General features: G+C 39.7%; 1 protein-coding gene across 6 annotated transcripts in view; it reads left to right on the top strand.

Moving 5' to 3' along the window:
• pitpnm3 (PITPNM family member 3) overlaps positions 1-11,750 on the top strand; it is a 110,523-nt gene extending 98,773 nt beyond the window's left edge. For 3 of the 6 annotated variants that reach the window (XR_014868756.1, XR_014868757.1, XR_014868753.1), the window contains exons 14-20: positions 4,131-4,247; positions 4,348-4,496; positions 4,703-4,852; positions 5,080-5,263; positions 5,440-5,568; positions 5,654-6,069; positions 8,342-11,750. Coding sequence is in view for 1 of the 6 variants with exons in the window: in XM_085131005.1 (XP_084987131.1) it covers positions 4,131-4,247; positions 4,348-4,496; positions 4,703-4,852; positions 5,080-5,263; positions 5,440-5,568; positions 5,654-5,995 (1,071 nt within the window). In the remaining 5 variants the exon portion in view is untranslated. Of the gene's footprint in view, positions 1-4,130; positions 4,248-4,347; positions 4,497-4,702; positions 4,853-5,079; positions 5,264-5,439; positions 5,569-5,653 lie in introns of all 6 variants that reach the window. The other 3 variants (XR_014868754.1, XR_014868755.1, XM_085131005.1) reach the window with 3 other exon arrangements.
• The last annotated feature ends 6,406 nt before the right edge of the window (positions 11,751-18,156 follow it).

Genomic DNA, 18,156 nt, shown 5'->3' with positions numbered 1-18,156 from the left:
TGTTACAATGTACAAACATAAATCCAAAATTGAAATACTAGCTTCGTGAGGCTGATAAAACTTGCACTGTATGCTGTTAAAATTCTTCAGTATAATGTTGAGGTTGTAGAAATGACAGAGAAGTTAGGGAGGGAAAATTACAGTTTCTGTCATGGTGACCCACAACAGAGTCTGTGAATTATACATTAGCGCGCTCATAATATGCTATTAAAATGCAACCATCTCAGCAAGAAGAGATTTAGGGATTAGTGTTCCACTGCTGGCACACTTGGAGGTACTCACTGAATAGCGCAATATGGAGAATAGAACATGACAAGGAAGCTTAATAGGGAGTTAGCATGCTTTTCTGTAAGGTCCCACAGTGCACTCTTCAGCAGTATTTGGCTGGACTTGGAAATCTGGAAAAACAGGGCATGAAAGCAAGAAATTTATGGCTATTTTTCATCTCATTCCCTCTCATTGTGTTTGTCTCAAAGGCTTGTAAAGACAGGCCATGTACAGACAAAAGTGACGACTGATTTTGGTGGATGTTCACAATAGTTCAGGTGCTTTAGATGTTCCCTTTCTTATACATTACACATTACCATCAGGAAAGCATCTGTTCATAAATTCACTTTGCAGAGCTTAATGATGTCCCCGGACAATAAACCCTTAATCATAAAGAAATCCTCAGCTACAGGTGGAGCAAGGTGTCCTGCAACAAATGATGAAGCAGACTTACTCTTGTAGAGTCATCTCAGATTACATGACAGAGACAGAGAATCAAGAAAGCTTAAATCCACAGAAGACGTTCCCTTAGTTACAGCACAAACCTTGAAAAACTGTTAGTGTCCCAAGAAGAATTGTGCTAAAAGCAACAAGTGGTTGATTTAAATTTTGATTTAAGTTTGTTCTTTTATTTTTTAAAGTGTCTTCACTCTATGATCTGTGCTTGTTTGCACAGTATTGTTGATGAAGCTATTAATAAATTAGCATGATGGTGTGGGGGCTTAGGGTTCGGGGTCCTTGTTGGTGTGTTGCCGAGGTTGTGGGCGGGTGGGTGCACGGGTCTCAGCCCTGGCGCAGGGGGCCTCTGGCGCATCGGCCTAACTAGGGGGCTCTTCAACTGACAGGGAGTTTGTTCCATCCTTGCAGGAGTCCACTCTGCAGGTGGGGGAGACTCATAGGAGAGGTGGAGAATAAACTTAACCTGGGTGTCTACTGTCTTGTGCAGTCTGGGAGATGATTGAATGTTAGGGTATAGTTTCCTCTGTGGTGGGGTCGGGTGGGCTTCCCCGGGTCCTGTGGGGCTTTGCGGTCCTGCTGCCGTAGGCCCCGATCTGGATGGGCCTAGGCTCCCTTGCCTTGGTGGGTGCCGAAGGATGGGGGTGCCTACTGGGGTCAGCGGGGGAGCTGGCCCCAGGAAGGGGCATCTTGCTCCTCCCTTCTTTTCCTCCGCATCCCCGGCTGCCTCCCTCTTCCCGCTCCAACACGGTGGGTGTGCCGTCCCCTTCTGGCCACCCGTGCCTCAATTTTATTCCACAACTTAGACATCCACATTACTCACACTCTCATAACACATACATATAGGGCCTTGAGGGTGGGCACGTTAACGGCGTCCCCTGGACGTCCCCTGGACGTCCCCTGGACGCCGTTAACGTCCCCTGTATCACAATCCCACCTCTGGCACCGGTGCCCACCTCTCAATTTTAAATCCATGTAGACATTGAGGGTTCTCGGGAGGGGCCGTGCTAACACCTGCTGCTCCCGTGCCCTCCCGTGTTTTAAATGCACGTTAGAACAACACGCAGCAACACTACACATGAGCGAGAGGAGGGAGGTTTGGGGTCTTCACACACCCCTGTTCTCTGCTGGCCATCGGGGCGGGGGGCTGGGAGGAGGTGTTGGCCGTCCAATTGGGATCTGGGATGCGGGGCCTCCCTGCTGCTGCGGAGCCTGGGGCAGTCTGCTTGCCTCCACCCCGGGGGAAAGGGTAACATCTCCTGGGTCTAGGTGCCGTTTCCCCCTCCAGGGGCGAGGGTACCTGGACCTGGGGTATAGTTTGTTTGGGGAGTGTGATTGTGTGTACAGTGTCCATGTATGTCTATCCCTACGTTGGGTGAGTGCTGAGTATTTGTATATGTGTGCATGAGGGTGAGAATGCACGTTTGTGTCTGTGTGTGCCTGTTTGTCTGTGTCTATATGTCAGGTCGGGTCTTACACTCCACCTCTCTGGGAACTCCCAAGATCTCCAAAGGCCTATCTCCCCTCACCACACTCCCTGCCGGTAACTGATGCCCTCAGGGGTCGGTGCATTGGTGGTTCTTTGTGTCCGGGGCTGGGCGCTCATGTACCAGCTCATTCCCGGTGACTACTTGGTGGGGCCTGGTGCCTGTCAGGCCTCTTCCGGGGCAAAGGGGGCCCTCGGGCCTCCGGCCTCTGGGCCTGCGGCTCGGTTCACTCTGGCACAGCTGGCTGCTGGCAGAGCTGGCGGGCACGCCACTGCAGCCCCCTCTGGCTTCTGCTCCGTGGCTACTGGGTGACCCCTCATCTGGGGCTCTCCTCAGATCTTCCCAGGAGGGTGGCACGGATGCCCCTCCGGTGGTCCTCCTTGGGCTCTCGCACTCTGGGGCCTCTGGATGTCTGGAGCCTGGATCTCCTCCATGCCTGCTTCATGCCCTGGGGGAGGGGGCTATGGCTCTCTACATCCTCTAACAGACCATTACATGGGGAAACCTTCTGAATACAAGCGCGCTGATCCACACAGGTGTGCACACGGGTGTTCACTCTTCATAGACATAAACTACACCTCTATTGGCTGCTATTTCCAAGCACATTATGCGCTGTCGGTCCTGCTTGCTACACAACAACATTCAATATTTAGTATTTACTGCTGTTTACACTTAGCTAGATTAACGTGATGGTGTTGTGTTTAGTATGTTGCTCTGGTTTCTTTTGCTTGTTTTCGCTTCTTTTTCTCTCAACAGGTGATCCAGGAGATTTTTTTCTCTTCTTTCTCTTTTTAAGTGCCCTTTCTCACTGTCCTCCTTCCCTTCTGTTTTTCATTTCCTTCATCTTTCTTTCTCCCTTTCCTATCCCTCAGTCATGTCTGTCCCGTCTGTAACAACTGAAAATAAAATAAAATAAATAATAACAACAAAGGTTGATCAAATGGACCAATACGGCAAGGCCATGATGATCCATTTGGCAAAGTAAATCCATTGGGTATCCTTGTTGGTCTTCAGACAACAATTCTGACGGCTAAAGAACCAAATGAGACAGGCAAAAAAAAATTTAATAAATAAATTAGCATGATATGAATGTGTATTATATCTTATCCCTTCTCATTTGGTAATTAATCTGACAAATTCCCTTTGTGCTAAACTATTTACTTTTAAATGTGGGGAATATTTTCTTTCCTTTTTATTATTAACTTTTTAAATTGAAAGGCTAGACAGAAATACAGTGGATGTAAATCTTTATACATGCTTTATATATAGTAATGTAAAGTAATGTCATTTTCTGTTTTGTTTAGAAAAAGAGCACTCATATGTGTTTTTAATGGTGCACTAATAATAATGAACCTTTTCACAAATGTGTTTTCGGATGTGATGATATAATTATGAGTTTTTACATCTAAAAGGTCGAAGGACAGTTTCAAGATGGCATCATAATGTTTTGTAAAAGCACTTTTTTCTACCATTTTTACAGCAGCTGTAGAGCAGAGTAATAATTCACTGCAGTAAGTCTAGTTTAATAATTACAGATATTTGAAGAATGATTAACAAAGATTAAAAAGCACCGTTAGACCCTTGAGGCACGCCACACAGTATTGCAGCTGCGTCAAACTTGGCATCAAACAATTGTAGCAGACTGTTCTTTAACCATATAAATGAATGAATGAATTATTAAATGTTTAAATGTTGCTCATAGCACATTTAGATATATTCTTCATGCGATAATATCCTTTATATTTTTTAATTTGAACTCTGACACTGATTCTTTTTTCTGTTACTTCTAATCACATTTCGGCATGAGTCATAAAAGTTACTCCTGGGTAGCGCACCAGAGACAAACTGTTGTTGCCGTAAAGGCTTACGTGTTACATTTGTGTCCTGAATAATGGAGGTAGTTCTTGTCACTAACTGCAGAACGTCACAGCAAACCACAGGGTGAATGATGTCATTGCCACCGAGGATGGACCCCAGACTCTGGTTGGTCGCTTCATGTATGGCCCCTTGGATATGGTCACTCTGACTGGAGAAAAGGTGAAAAACAGCGTTATGATTTATGTTGATGTGTGTGCATTTCTTTGTTAGGCTGACATTAATCAATTAATTGCATGTGTTATACCCCTGCCCCTCTCAGGTGGATATCCTGCTCATGACACAGCCTCAGTCGGGCCGCTGGGTGCACTTTGACACAGAGGTGACCAACAGCAGTGGCAGAGTCACATACACAATACCTAAGACCAAGAAGCTTGGCCTAGGAGTATATCCCATTAAAATGGTAGTCAAGTAAGCATCCATGTGGCATTCCCTTTACAAAGTGCTGTATTATCAAATAAGATGTAGAAAGAAGAGAAAGATTTCATTTATTTATGCTCTGTGTTGAGTATGAGCTCCTTGCTGGATAATGCTGCATAAATAGTGGCCTTGAAGGGAGTAACAACTAAGTTCTCATTTTTTTTTAATATGTAGTTTCTCCTTTTTTCAATCCACAGGGGGGATCAGACTAGTGCAGAGGCCTACCTGACTGTGTTACCAAGGGGCATGGAGTGTGTTGTGTTCAGCATTGATGGCTCTTTTGCTGCCAGTGTGTCAATCATGGGCAGCGACCCCAAGGTCCGTCCTGGAGCTGTTGATGTGGTCAGGTAACTGATTACCCTTTTTGATTATACATGCGTGTGGTTGTATGTCTACATGTAAATCTTGAGAAGGTGGAAGGGTTCACAGGAAAATACAAATTCAGCAGTCAATGCGCGTGCTTTGTTGGAGCTCTCAGTGTTTTAAGGATTTATGCGCATCCTCTTTGTGATAATGCCACCGTGATACAATTATTCACTTTGATGTGTGCTTGATTTTATGCATTCACATCCAGGCATTGGCAGGACTTGGGATATTTGATCATCTACATCACAGGCCGTCCTGATATGCAGAAACAGCGTGTGGTGTCCTGGCTCTCGCAGCACAATTTCCCCCACGGGATGATCTTTTTTTCTGAGGGCTTAGTTCATGACCCCCTGCGACAAAAGACCATCTTCCTCAGGAACCTCATCCAGGAGGTAAATCCTGACATTAACATAGGCAGTTAATATTTCTTATACAGCAAATAAGACCTTTTGGTCCCCGCCGTACAGTGAGATCTTTCTCACTCTCTCACTCACAATTTTGTAGCTTTGGGATGTGCTGAATCAAAATGTCACACGTGTGTGTGACTGGTTATTTTCTCTTTCACCAGTGTCACATTAAGATCAACTCTGCCTATGGCTCCATGAAGGACATCTCTGTTTACAACATGCTAGGCCTCAGCCCCTCACAAATTTATATTGTTGGCAGACCTTCGAAGAAGTACCAAAATCAGTGCCAGGTAGTTCAGTTTACATTTGTGTACTTTGATCTTCTCACTTCTCCCTGTCAGATGTTCTAACTCTTTGCCTGTGTGGTATGTGTAGTTCCTGAGCGAAGGTTATGCAGCACACCTCTCCACTCTTCAGTTTGGGCACAGAGCCAGACCTAAGAAATCTCCTTCAGTTCGCATGGTCTTAAGGAAAGGTTCATTTGGTCTCTCAGCGAAGCCTGACTTTCTGTGTAAACGAACCCACCTGCGCAGGACCATGTCAGTCCAACAACCTGACCCCCCGTGCACACCCAACCCCAAGCCTGAGCGAGCCCAGAGCCAACCAGAATCGGATAAGGATCATGGTGGTGGGGGAGGCGGAGGAGGAGGAGGGCAAGGGCAAGGACAAGGTGCTTGGGGACGAGCCTCCATGCATCGCGGAGATACAACTCCCTGACAAGACAAAAGAGATGAAAGGATTGCTGGAGGACAGAAGAGGAGAACAAAGGGGTCTTAGTGTCCAGGGCCAAGGTGACATCTTATTCCATATTCCAGGTTATAACATTGCAATTTGTTGTTTGCTTTTTTCTTATAGTTTTTTGCAATTTTGCTTGTATAGGACAGTATATAAGATTCTGAGACCTATTATAAGGAGTTATATCCTGGACAAGCTACAGATTGAACAAAACAAATTATTGCCCCATATTGTGTAGTATATTACTGCCCTTTGCCGATTATAGACTGTGTCCTTTATAGACTTGGTTCAATATTCCATGCATATTTGCTGAAATGGAAACACAGTTTTCTTAGCCAAATCACAACAAATGTCGCCTTGAGGCGACATTTGTTGTGATTTGGCGCTATATAAATAAAATTGAATTGAATTGAATTGAATTAGGAAATTGAGGGATTATTATGCATAATCTTGCTAACGTGCAGTGGTTAGGTGCAGCAGAGTGTGTCTGAGAAATAACACAGACAAATGAGGCACAAGTCTCTTAGACTGATCCATCCAGAGCTAGAAAAACAGAATGGATTGATTTACAAATCTCATAAAGCCATATGAGACTCTCATACACTTTATAACGTAAACAAAAGGAAAAAAACAGAAGGAAAACTGTTAGCCTATCCATCTTGAATAGGAAACATTTGAAATAATAAGTGACAAAGAGAACATTTCTCACCTCTGGGTTGGTCGACTCTGTTGTCTCAGATATACAAACCCAATTCTGAAAAAGTTGCAATGCTGTGTAAAATGTAAATAAAAGAGTGCAATGATTTGGAAATCTCAAAATAGAACATAGAAAACATATTTGACAAAACGAGAAAAATAAAAGCTCATTTTGAATTTTTAATAACAGGAACATTCAGACAATGTCTTTTTTAGGGAAGGCCTTGCATATTTCAGCAAGACCGTGCGGCCCTTTCACCCAATGAAAACATTTGGAGCATCATGTAAAGGAAAATATGACAAACAAAGCCCAGAACTGTTGAGCAGCTGTAATCTAACATTGGATAAGACTGGGAGAATGCTCCTCTCTTAAAAGACCAGCAGGTAGTCTCCTCAGTTCCCAGGCTGTTATTAAAAGAAGAGGGAATGCTATACAGTGATAAATATGGCCTGGTCCCAAGTGTTTTTGCAATATGTTGCTCCATCAAATTCAAAACAAGCCACTATGTTTCTTATATAGTAATTTTTTCAGTTTAAACATTTATTTTGTGAATAAAGTATTTTATTTTCAGTTTTTCCACAGTGTCTGAGCAGTTCAATAGTTTTTATTGTTTTGTAAAAAAAAAGAAATGCAGCGTTTTAGTTGTCTGTGTTATCAAATCACAACAAAGGAGTACTTGGCAGATTAGTGTTGTTTTTTTTTTAACTTTCATGAAAAGAACATTAAGAAAAACATTGTTAGATCTGAAAGCAGAAAGAGTTCAATATTTGGACCATTAGTCCAACCTAAAACTGAACATCAGTAGAGTGTTCAGCAGCACAACAGTGGCATGCATTGGTCCCCCAATTTTTATTATTTAGTGCAGATTAAAGCCAGTCTCTTTGTATCACTTTGTGAGAGTTAATTGTGGCCCTGTCATTTTGTGCAAAATGGAAAATCAGTGTTGTGTGTTCTGCAAATTAAACATTTTCACACACTTTCAAACTGTAGGCAGGCTCTTTCAGACAGCCTATGATCAGACTGCTGTAATACGCCTCCTCATGTTACGTCTGCGAAGTAATGTTTTATTTACTGTCACATTAATCCTCATTGAATAATGTAAATTCTCACCTTTTACTTCCCTGCATTGTGTGTTAATCTTAACAGCACGAGGCTCTGCAAAGCCATGACGCAAACCCAGATTGATTTTGTTCACTTCTGCTGAGCTCCAGCAAAGTCAATAAGCGTCCACCTTGATTAAATGATGTTCTGTGCTGTATCTGATCTGACTTGCAGTCTTCATGTTTTTAGTGAGAGAGCCATTTTGAATTTAAATGCATAAATAAGTCTAAGAGCACAAAATAAGGGAAAAATGAACAACGGGGGAATAATCGTTCTCTTTTTCTCAATACCACATATTCCTGTGGCAACCAGAGTAATGGGTGCTATTATTAGCAGCAGTTCCCTAGCAGGACTGAATGGAGATCTGGCCATGATAATGATTATGCAAGTTCAACTGCAATGTCTGTTAATGCTTGAAATCCACTCATATATTGATTTAGAAATGTTGTCTGTGCAATTTGAGTTGTGCAAATTGGAAATTAGAACTGCGTTACAGTAAAACTCTAATTCTCCTTCCTCTCATTTAACAGCGTCACCTCTGCCTACTCTATGTGTACTTTGGATCCTCCTGTTCTTTACCTCCTGCTTGGCCCTGTACACTTCGCCACCTGTTCGGTCCTTTTCCCGACCTGCTCGGTGGAAAAGGTCACTCGGTCTTCTTAAATTTGAAACAGCTGCCGAGGACGGCAGCAATTTTTGTCAACGTTTGTGTCAAGCTTCAGTTGTGTCTCACTGTCAAACCTAAGAATGTAATTAAAAGTGTTACTATACACACACATTTATGAACACACACATGCTCCAGAGGATGAAAAACGATGATGGTGGCTACCTTGAAGCTATTATGACCCTTTTCCAGCCTTAGCAGCTGATTAACAGATGCTGCACGTACCACGGTCCTATTCAGACTGCTGTGCTGAGGGGTGGTCACGCTGAATGACTTCTGCACTGACTCCACTGATGTAAATACTCAACACACATTATCCCTGTGTGGGCCTCTGGACACAGAAGCACTGTGACATTTCAGTTCAATCTCTGCAATCCAGAGCGCCAAACACCCAACCTCTCTGAACTCCAGCCTCTGCCTCTATTTTATTCACACTGTTGGATGTTTCCCCTCACGTTGTGGTTGGCTTAGTACTAGTTCAACCCCGCCCCCACCGCCCTCCCCTTCAACCAGTCAGGCAGAACATGCCATCTGACAGCTGCCTCAGACCTGGTCCGCAGCCGCTGAAGTACTGTGGTGTGCACGGCTCGGCCCCCGAGGTTGCATTTGCACTACACAGCAGTGGCTCTCGATTTAGCTGCAGTTCGAGCTTCAGAAACAAAGAGATGCATTTTGGTGTATTTGTACATTTTACCGAAAATGTTTACTGATTGATAGACACAGCCGTGAAATGGTGATCAAAACATGTTTGCCTAAATCATTACAGCGAAAGCATAATTAGCATGGCAAGTATTGATTGGTAGTTGACTGGTAGTTGCAGTGCACTTTTTCAGGGTTTAAATACCTCCACGCTCTTCGCAGTCAAATTCAGAATTTTAACTAGTTAAATATTTGCTGCTTAAATATTTCAACATTGCTTCTTCATGTCACTAAAAAGCAACACGACAAAGAACATGGAAAAATAACTTTTATCTCAAACATGTTTTATCATTTACACTGTGTCATTCTCACTTTGGATAGCATCGAACTATACAAGACATGCAGACTTAGTAATCATGGTAATAAGTGCTAAAAGTGACAAGATTATATAAATTATTATGTATAGAAGTTGTTATATCTGAATTTAAAAAAAACTTTAAATATGTCCTCTTATTTTCAAACATTCAAACAAAAAACATCAGTGCGTTGGTTTAACTAACTGACTTATAAAGTCTGTAACTGCTTTGCAAGTAGAGGTCACTGCAGAACACAAATGGGCCACAACCGCTGGCCATCCCCCAGCTGTTAGGCAACGTCAGATTAGAGTTAGTTAGAGACAACGTGTGTGGCTCTGAAAGTGTAAAAATTAAACCAAGTCCTCTCTGAAATATTTAATCCCAGTATTTCAAATACAATGTTAGCTGTGTAGCTCGCAGAATTGTATAATAGACACAATCCCTGTCGGTTCTACCAGGATGCCCTTGTGTCCATTTATAACAGCTGCCCTGGAACCAATAGATTTGTGATAAAATCAGATGCCGTCTTGTGCACTTGAGGTTGAATTGAATCTTATTGTGGTCATGTTTAAAAATCTGTGCAAGTTGAACATATTTTTCTATGAGCAAATATTGTAAATAGAAATATTTTCAATGTATGTTTTTGAATTTTTGGTTGTTTTACTTGTAGAATTGTTGATTTTTGCCTTAAACTGTATTTGATGTTGTGTAGGAATACAAAATAATTTGTTTTGTCAAAGTATTGAGTTTTATTGTTACTTCATGACAAAGTGCATTCTATCTAGTTGATCAGATACAGTATATATGTGTGTGTGTGTGTGTGTGTGTGTGTGTGTGTGTGTGTGTGTGTGTGTGTGTGTGTGTGTGTGGATGTGTGTATGAGTGTGTGAGTTTAGAGGCATTTGTTGTATAGTTGTACTTACTGAGAACATGAAGACAGCTATGATAAGTAAACGCCTCTGCAGAGAAAAATCAGACCAGTGTTAATATATCTGCACGATCTAACTGCAGCTCAATACTGCCGATTTTTCAGAAGGGAGCATGTATTTTTTATAATGCTGAGATTAAGCAGGGCATCAGGGGGATACTTGGTTGAGGATTTAAATGCTTACCTTGAAAGAAAAAGAGCATATGAGCTCTTTGGGTGTCTTGTTTTAACTTAAAGCCTGCACGGAGCGGAACACGAAAGCCAGGTTGGATCTATTCTTGACTCCTCTGCCTTTGACGGTCCATTAGTTGATTAAGTGATCACTAATAAGTATGTATGATTCCCTGTAGTTCAGCCCCGTAATTACAGTGCACCAATTAGCATTACCCGGTAACTGTATATTATCCCAGATACAATGCTGAATTACTCAGTTTTGTTTTGTATTTAAACAGTTCATATTAAAGCATACCAATCATTCCAGTCAATGTGCACACAGTAATCAAAGTGAATCAAAGTGTACAAAACATACGTTTTATTTTGATGTACAGAGGATATACTGAAGGATATACTGAAAATCTAGTTGGAATTTCACCACAACAGTGTTAGTAAATGGCAAATAATAATCTAATGGTTAGATGGTGGCTGTTCTGTGTATGAGATTGATTGGATGCTGTAAGCAATAACTATCAGTTGCCACCTTTGAGGCAACACAAACATGACAATGTCATGTAACAGCAAAGTATTTAATGTTAAAAGGTGGGGAATGATGATTCGTGGACATGCTGTAATGATACTACACAGTGAGCAAGATCCAAATCAGTAAATTTATGATAAAGATCTAAAGAGTGAAAATACTCTTACCTGTATGGTCCATACTCTCATCGACAGAGAATTGTTAATAAAGAGTGGAGTTTCCAATAAAATGTTAAACAGTCTTTAGTTAATTAAAAAATGTTCCCATATGTGAGAAAAAACACAAAAGAGGGAGCATCGCATTACTAACCTCACTAAGTGCTAATTAATGCTGTCAAATTAGTATTCTCCAAATTATGTCTTGGGTACTGACCTAATTTGCCATTTATTAACAATTTGTATGACTATAGTCAGTTATTCAACTTGGTGTTACAGCTTCTTTTAAAGAAAATAGCTCTTGTTTATTCTGAAGTCTTAGTTTTTTACATTGCCCTCTTGACCAAAGAGGGGGGAAAAAACTCCTGGTTTCAGTGCTGCAACGTTTGTTGTTTTGTACATATCCCCTGTGATGATGATGATGAACATGTTATTGTGTTTACTGGACTAAGTCCATCTTTCATTAGTGCATAAATAAAGATATTTCACAGTGGAAGAATTTAGCTTTGCTGCAGGAGTGTCTTATTATATATTCCACATCCCCCTTATCTCTGGAGACGGAGGGTGAATCACCTCCGATAAGCTTCTTCAAGGTCAGGTGCTCTACTGAAGGGCATCAGAGCTGAGTGCAGATCTTATTATCGCTTATTTTATATTTGTAAGGCTTGCTGCAAGTCAAACTTTTAAATCTCATTCAAAAATCTTATTTTTGTTAATTTTCTAAACAACATGAATCAGTGTAATTCAGATTACATCATGCTTAATACTTATGCAATACTCGCATTTATTTGTAATAAGCTGTGGACTTTATTCTACCCCACACGATGGTTACAGCTTAGTCAATAATTTGCTGACTTTGAGTTTGAATATTCATTGGCAGTTTTTACACTGTGGCAGATTTTGTTGACTGCATCTAAAGCCAAAATTGAACTTTTTTTTGTCAATATTTATATTCAGTTTTTTCTTTTATTATTTTTTAACAAATCAGCAATAGCACAAAACAAGGAAATACAATGAGAAAAAACAGGACAAGGTGAAAACAACAGGATAAAAGGAGAATTTTTTATTGTATTTCGAATGGAAGACAAACAGCACGTCTGGCAACAATAGCCACAACATCTTGTATAGACACAATATAAATACGTAACACAGAAACACACACACTCACACAGAGCATATTATTTTTTCCCCATTCAAAAATGTTAAAACACGCTTCCAGGATTTCTCAAATTTATTATGTCTGTTATTGTTGAGAAGTCTTACGCTCTCCAGATGTAACACATATTTCTCCCTTCCAAAACTCAAATGCAGTCCTTTTTTCTGCTACTGTAGTATTACATTTTTTGCTATGATATTCCAAACAGAATTGAAATCCATTCATACTTGTTTACAGGTTTTAAATAGCTGGTCACCCCAAAGATAGCTGTAAATGCATCAGAATCCCAGCTCTTCCCAAATACTTCACAGTAACAGCAAAACAATGCTTTTCCAATAAATGGTTAGTTTTTCACATGTTCAGAAATAGTGGGTCAAGTTACCCATGAAAGATGCATCTGTCTTTACTTCTTCCATATTTTGTCATGTATATATCTTATTCCAAAAACAAAAGTATTCACTTTTATTTTTCTTTTCTTTGACACTTAAAATCTCTTGCACATCCTATTTCCACCAACCATCTGTTAGATGTTTCTACAACAGCTCATTGGACATCATTTGGAAAAACACACCTGTCTATATAAGGTCCCATTGTTGACAGCGCACATCAGAGCACAAACCAATCCATGAAATCAAAGGGATTATCTGCGACCTCTGAAGCCTCCATCATTCGTAAATGGAAGCAGTTTGGAACCACCAGGACTCTTTGTAAAGCTGACCACCCAACCAATCTGGGCTGTTAGGATAGAAGGGCATTAGTCAGGGGGGTGACCAAGAAACTGTTTACCTTGACAGAGCACATGTAAAATGGCTGGACACAAAATTCAAAGGTAAGATACTAGTGGGGAATATCCCTAATGTTGCAGGTTTCCACTGAAGCAAAGCACCATGTGAAGTTATTGAAATAATTAGAGCACACCATTAGAATGTAGCTACAACATTTCATTAATGTATCAAGTTCAGTGTATCCAGTAGTTATTTCACTAAAGACAACAGATGTGAACTTGATGGACAGCCAAAATCTAACGAATAATAGTTTTAAAGTTTTAGTAAACCAAATGATAGACAACTGATCAATAATATAGGATTAATATTGAAATGTAAATATGTACAGATCCTATCTACCATGACATATTATAGAAAAGACTTGTTTTAATATTTGTCATACAGATCATATACAGTTACACAAATACAATAACCATGCCTAATTGTTAGCTACACATACAAATTACTGCACTTTATCTGTCCAGTCTAGTGTAAGCTACCATTTCTGCATAGCTGAATTGAGGTAACCTATCATGAAGTAATTTCAATTATATTAATGTCAGAGACATTTTCATAACTCAGCCATTGTTCAGCTTGTTGAATGTCGTTGTTTAAACAAATATTTCAGAAATACCACATGAACTCATTGATATGTCATTGATATTTATATTTAAAGTGCAATACTGTAATTTTCTGCTGCTCATTCCTGTGCAATATCCCATCTACCCTCCCGTCATATTTCTTTTCAAGATTTTCTTATTTAATCACTAGTGTACATATATTTATATTTATAGATACATATATATTTAGTCATCTTTTCTCTTTTACCATGTCTCTCTAATATTTTGCTCCTTACTATTTTTATATTTTATTTTATTTTATTATATTATATTTTCTCCTACTATATCATGCTGCTGAGTGACTGCTGCTCGTAAAACACATTTCATTGCAATGTTGACCCTGTGCTAACTTGCATATGACAAATAAAACTGAAAACTGAAACTGAAACTGAACTCAGTTTTCCAGTTCAACAAACCCTGAAAACATTAATAATTTAATCAAATTTACGAACTGCTTTGATCAAACTGAAGGCAATGAGGACAGTTACGGGGATATGTAAGCTCATTATTAAATGTTTTATTTCACCTCAGACATCTGGCATAATGAGCTGGAGCTGTGATTCTCAAAGCCACATTTAAGCCTCATTAGTAACATATGGTCTGGGAAAACAGGCAAGAAATTCACCCATTGAAAAGAAGAACTTCTGCTCCCTTATTCCAAGATCTACGATCCACATAAAAGAAAATTAAAGTGAGCTACAGAAAGTATAACTGAACCTTGGCAAATGTTTCTGGCTCACAGGCCTCTTAATCTGTGTCCTTATGCTCTCAGTTCAGCAAAAAAAAAAACCAAAAAAACAACAACAACAACAACAACAACAACAACAAAAAACTAACATTCTGATATGAATATATTGCTAAAAATACCCTGCATATGTTGTCATATACATTTGTCTTATGTCATATATATTTTGGGGGGTCCTCTATGACTAAATGAAAGTAACACAGATGAAACATTAAATTATATATTTTTAATATATATATATATACATTATATATTGAATATACATTTCTATTTCTATATATTGTTTAATAAACAAATTTAAACATCCAATAACAAACCAAATAAGGCCAAAGCTATAAAAGATTACCATATTTATTAAAAGGCCATCACATTTAAAAGTGAAACAGAATCAATGTACATACACAGTCACTATTAACAGACAGTTTTCACAGGACTCTATGGAGTCCTATGAAAAGCTAAAAATATCCTTTTAAAGGGTAAAGTTAGGCTTGTATAGAAGGGTTGCCAGGAGTAATCATTTTCCCTCTATATAGGAATCTGGCTGCACAGCTCAGGTTTGCAAAGCTGTATCTGAACAAAGACATCTTGAACAAGGACAAGGAAGACCAAATTGGAGATGTTCAGCCATAATGATCGGCACCACATTCAAAGAAAATCTAACAAATTAAACGGAGCGTATCAGCACGAACACATTATCACATTATACCAACTGGCAAACACAGTGGTGGAGGTGGGATGATTTGTTTGGTTTTTTTTACAGCTACAGAAACTGCAGCCCTTGTAATCATTCAGTTGACCAAGTATTCTAGAGTCAAATGTTGTTTGACAGCTACAGCTTGGCTGAAATTGGTACAAGCAACAAGACAATGATCCCAAGCACAGCAGCAAATTTAGAGCAGAATTACTAAAAAAGAAAATTATCAAGGCCTTGTTGTGGCGTGACCTTAAGAGAGCTGTGCACAAACCGCAATGAACTAAAGCAATGTTGTAAAGAAGAGTGGGATAAATTTCCACAGTGATAGAAAAAAATGCAGAAAATGATTTCTTAAAGTTATGGCTACTAAAGGTGCATCTACAAGCTATTGAATTATGGAGAGTACCCAATTATTTTCTGTCTTTTTCCCATAAATATATTTATCAAAAATCTGTTACTGCATAATGGATAATCGACAATATGTCAACATGAATATATGTAAGAGCCTAACCAGAGATGGGAGATACAAAATAGCTTCAGCTAGGGACACTTTACATGAAATGGTTTGCCTTGCATCTCCCTGTACTCACTCCATTGATTAAATTAATAATTATTGCAAATCAACGAATAAATAAAATAAATGTCAACATGAGTATTGATTACATAAAGTGGATTTCTGCATGCCTAATTGACTTTCTGTGTTGTTTTATTTTTCTTGTCAGACCACAAAGTCTGGATCTTTTTAAAGATTGATGGGTATGACTTGTGAATGAATGACCAAATTTAGTTTTCTCAGCGCACATTCAAAGTGCAATCAGAGAATCGCCCAGAGGGTAAAGACATTCAGATAACTGCTGATAAACAATCTGCTCATTAGGTTTCCTACGTAACTTCACCCCATGCATATCTAAGAGTACAACACACTGATTGTGTAAGACAGAAATTGTCGTTCTTAGGTGATCGTGTTTATGCAGCGTATGCTCTGCAAAGTAAATCAAGTCAGTTACCTAGCAGCAACTTAACAATGACCACAACCTCCAGCTCTGCACAGCAGCCGCACAACTGAATCAGCCTTATTGTCATTCCAAAACAGCACACTGTGGTTTAATTTGTCCTGTGATCTAGCAGGTGATTTCTGGATGACAGCAATGAGGAAGGCATTAAAATCTGAATAGATGAACAGTCAAGAACAGCCCGGGGACAGAGAAAAAGAGATGTAGAGAAAGATTTCTTGGAGCCAGGCAGACTAGCTTTTTGCAACACAAATGACCCAACATAAAGTAAATCACATTCTACTGATTCTTAGCTAAAGCACCATCCTGGACCTAAACTTTATTGTTTTACATAGGTCAAGTTTGTTTACTATCAGATCTTGCAAAATCTAAATTTATCCACTTTAGTTTTTGGGCATGGTCACTGTATTACTTTGTTATAGTTGCTACAGCTTTCCACTTTTTATGAGACTTGGTCAGGAGACCCAGTGTAGTTTTTCAGTGTAGCTGTCCTTAGGCATGGTGATCCTGGGAAAAGTGGTTTTACTGTTTGTTGAAAGTTTTTAAGATTACTAAAGTGATGAATTTCAGCATGATTAAAAATAGGCCACAAAATCACTTTGGAGGACACCATGGTGGTTTGAAGCTTGGGCACTTGGATGCATGCAAAATCCTGTTACATTAGCCTGCAACCCATCCTCTGAAATCAGTTCTGGGTAACAAGAATTTGGAAACTCGCTGCTCTATTATTACTTTTGGTGGGGGAATCTGTAGATTGCATTTCAGAAAGCAATTATGCAAAATGCCCCCAGGGAGAGAGGGTCAGATGCTGAAGCCACATATCACTGCTCTCACTGGCATCAGATGTGACAGACTGTGTCCCTTCATGGCAAAGCTCACATCTTTCACTGTCATCATTAACCAAAGTCATCAATATTTTACTGAACTTAATGGTCTGACTGCTCTGAACAAGAGAGGGTTAGGAGCCTTTCATCCTCTTTATATTTTTTGATTGTTATGCTAGTCAGTGGAGACAAGCTTTAAAAGTAGCATCCTCTGTTTTTTCTCTTAAAGCAAGATGTCTCTTTTATGTGAAACAGCTTTTCGCTCTGAATGATTTTTACAATTCTGCCATTTCTGTATTGAATTTGAAACGAATGAAGGTAAACATTGACAGTTTTTGAGCCGTCTTTGTAATGTTTTGTCAGCTCTGTAGCTCATTAACACCAAACCTGTTTCACTCGCAGCACTGTGAGAGATAAAATACAAGTGAATAATTAAAAGAGAAGCAAATGCATGAACAGTGTCTCCTCAGAGGTTTGACTTATTCAGATTTGTATCAAATACACTGTATAAGTTTGCTTAGCAAATAATTAAAGTGGCTAACTTTAAATCCAGTTCTAAATGGTTTTATCCAATCATTCCTAATACTAAACTTATAGAGTTTTGCATACAAGGCTTAAACAAAATGTCACAGTTAACTGTGAGATATCAAATAATTATTTTATTGTTTTTTCAGTGAAAAACAAGAATAAGCATAACTCGAAAGTATTCGCAGTTACTGTTTCATAAAGTCCTCACAGTTTAAGCAATGATGCATGCTTCATTGATTTGAGGCAGGGACACAGCAAGGCAGATAGGAAAAATTAGATGAGATGTCGTCAACTGGACTCTCCAAACACAAAAGCCAGAGCAGTGTTTTGGAAAATAATAACTGACAGATACAAATCACTGGCACTACAACACATGGTATCCATGGCGCTCATTCCAGCAGTCTGATTGATCTAGCTGAAGTAAAGCCTGGAAGGCTTCAGGTTGTCACACTCAGCGGAGCCCATTGCATCTTGGAGGACATGCAGAATGGTTTGCTCATCCTTCCCTGTCACCAGCTGCACAGTTATAGCTGGAATTCACTCACCTTTTTTGGATTGTGAGATT

Source organism: Neolamprologus multifasciatus, chromosome 14 (assembly GCF_963576455.1).
Source record: "Neolamprologus multifasciatus chromosome 14, fNeoMul1.2, whole genome shotgun sequence".
Lineage (NCBI taxonomy): Eukaryota > Metazoa > Chordata > Actinopteri > Cichliformes > Cichlidae > Neolamprologus > Neolamprologus multifasciatus.
This window is presented reverse-complemented; position numbering and strand designations above follow the sequence as displayed.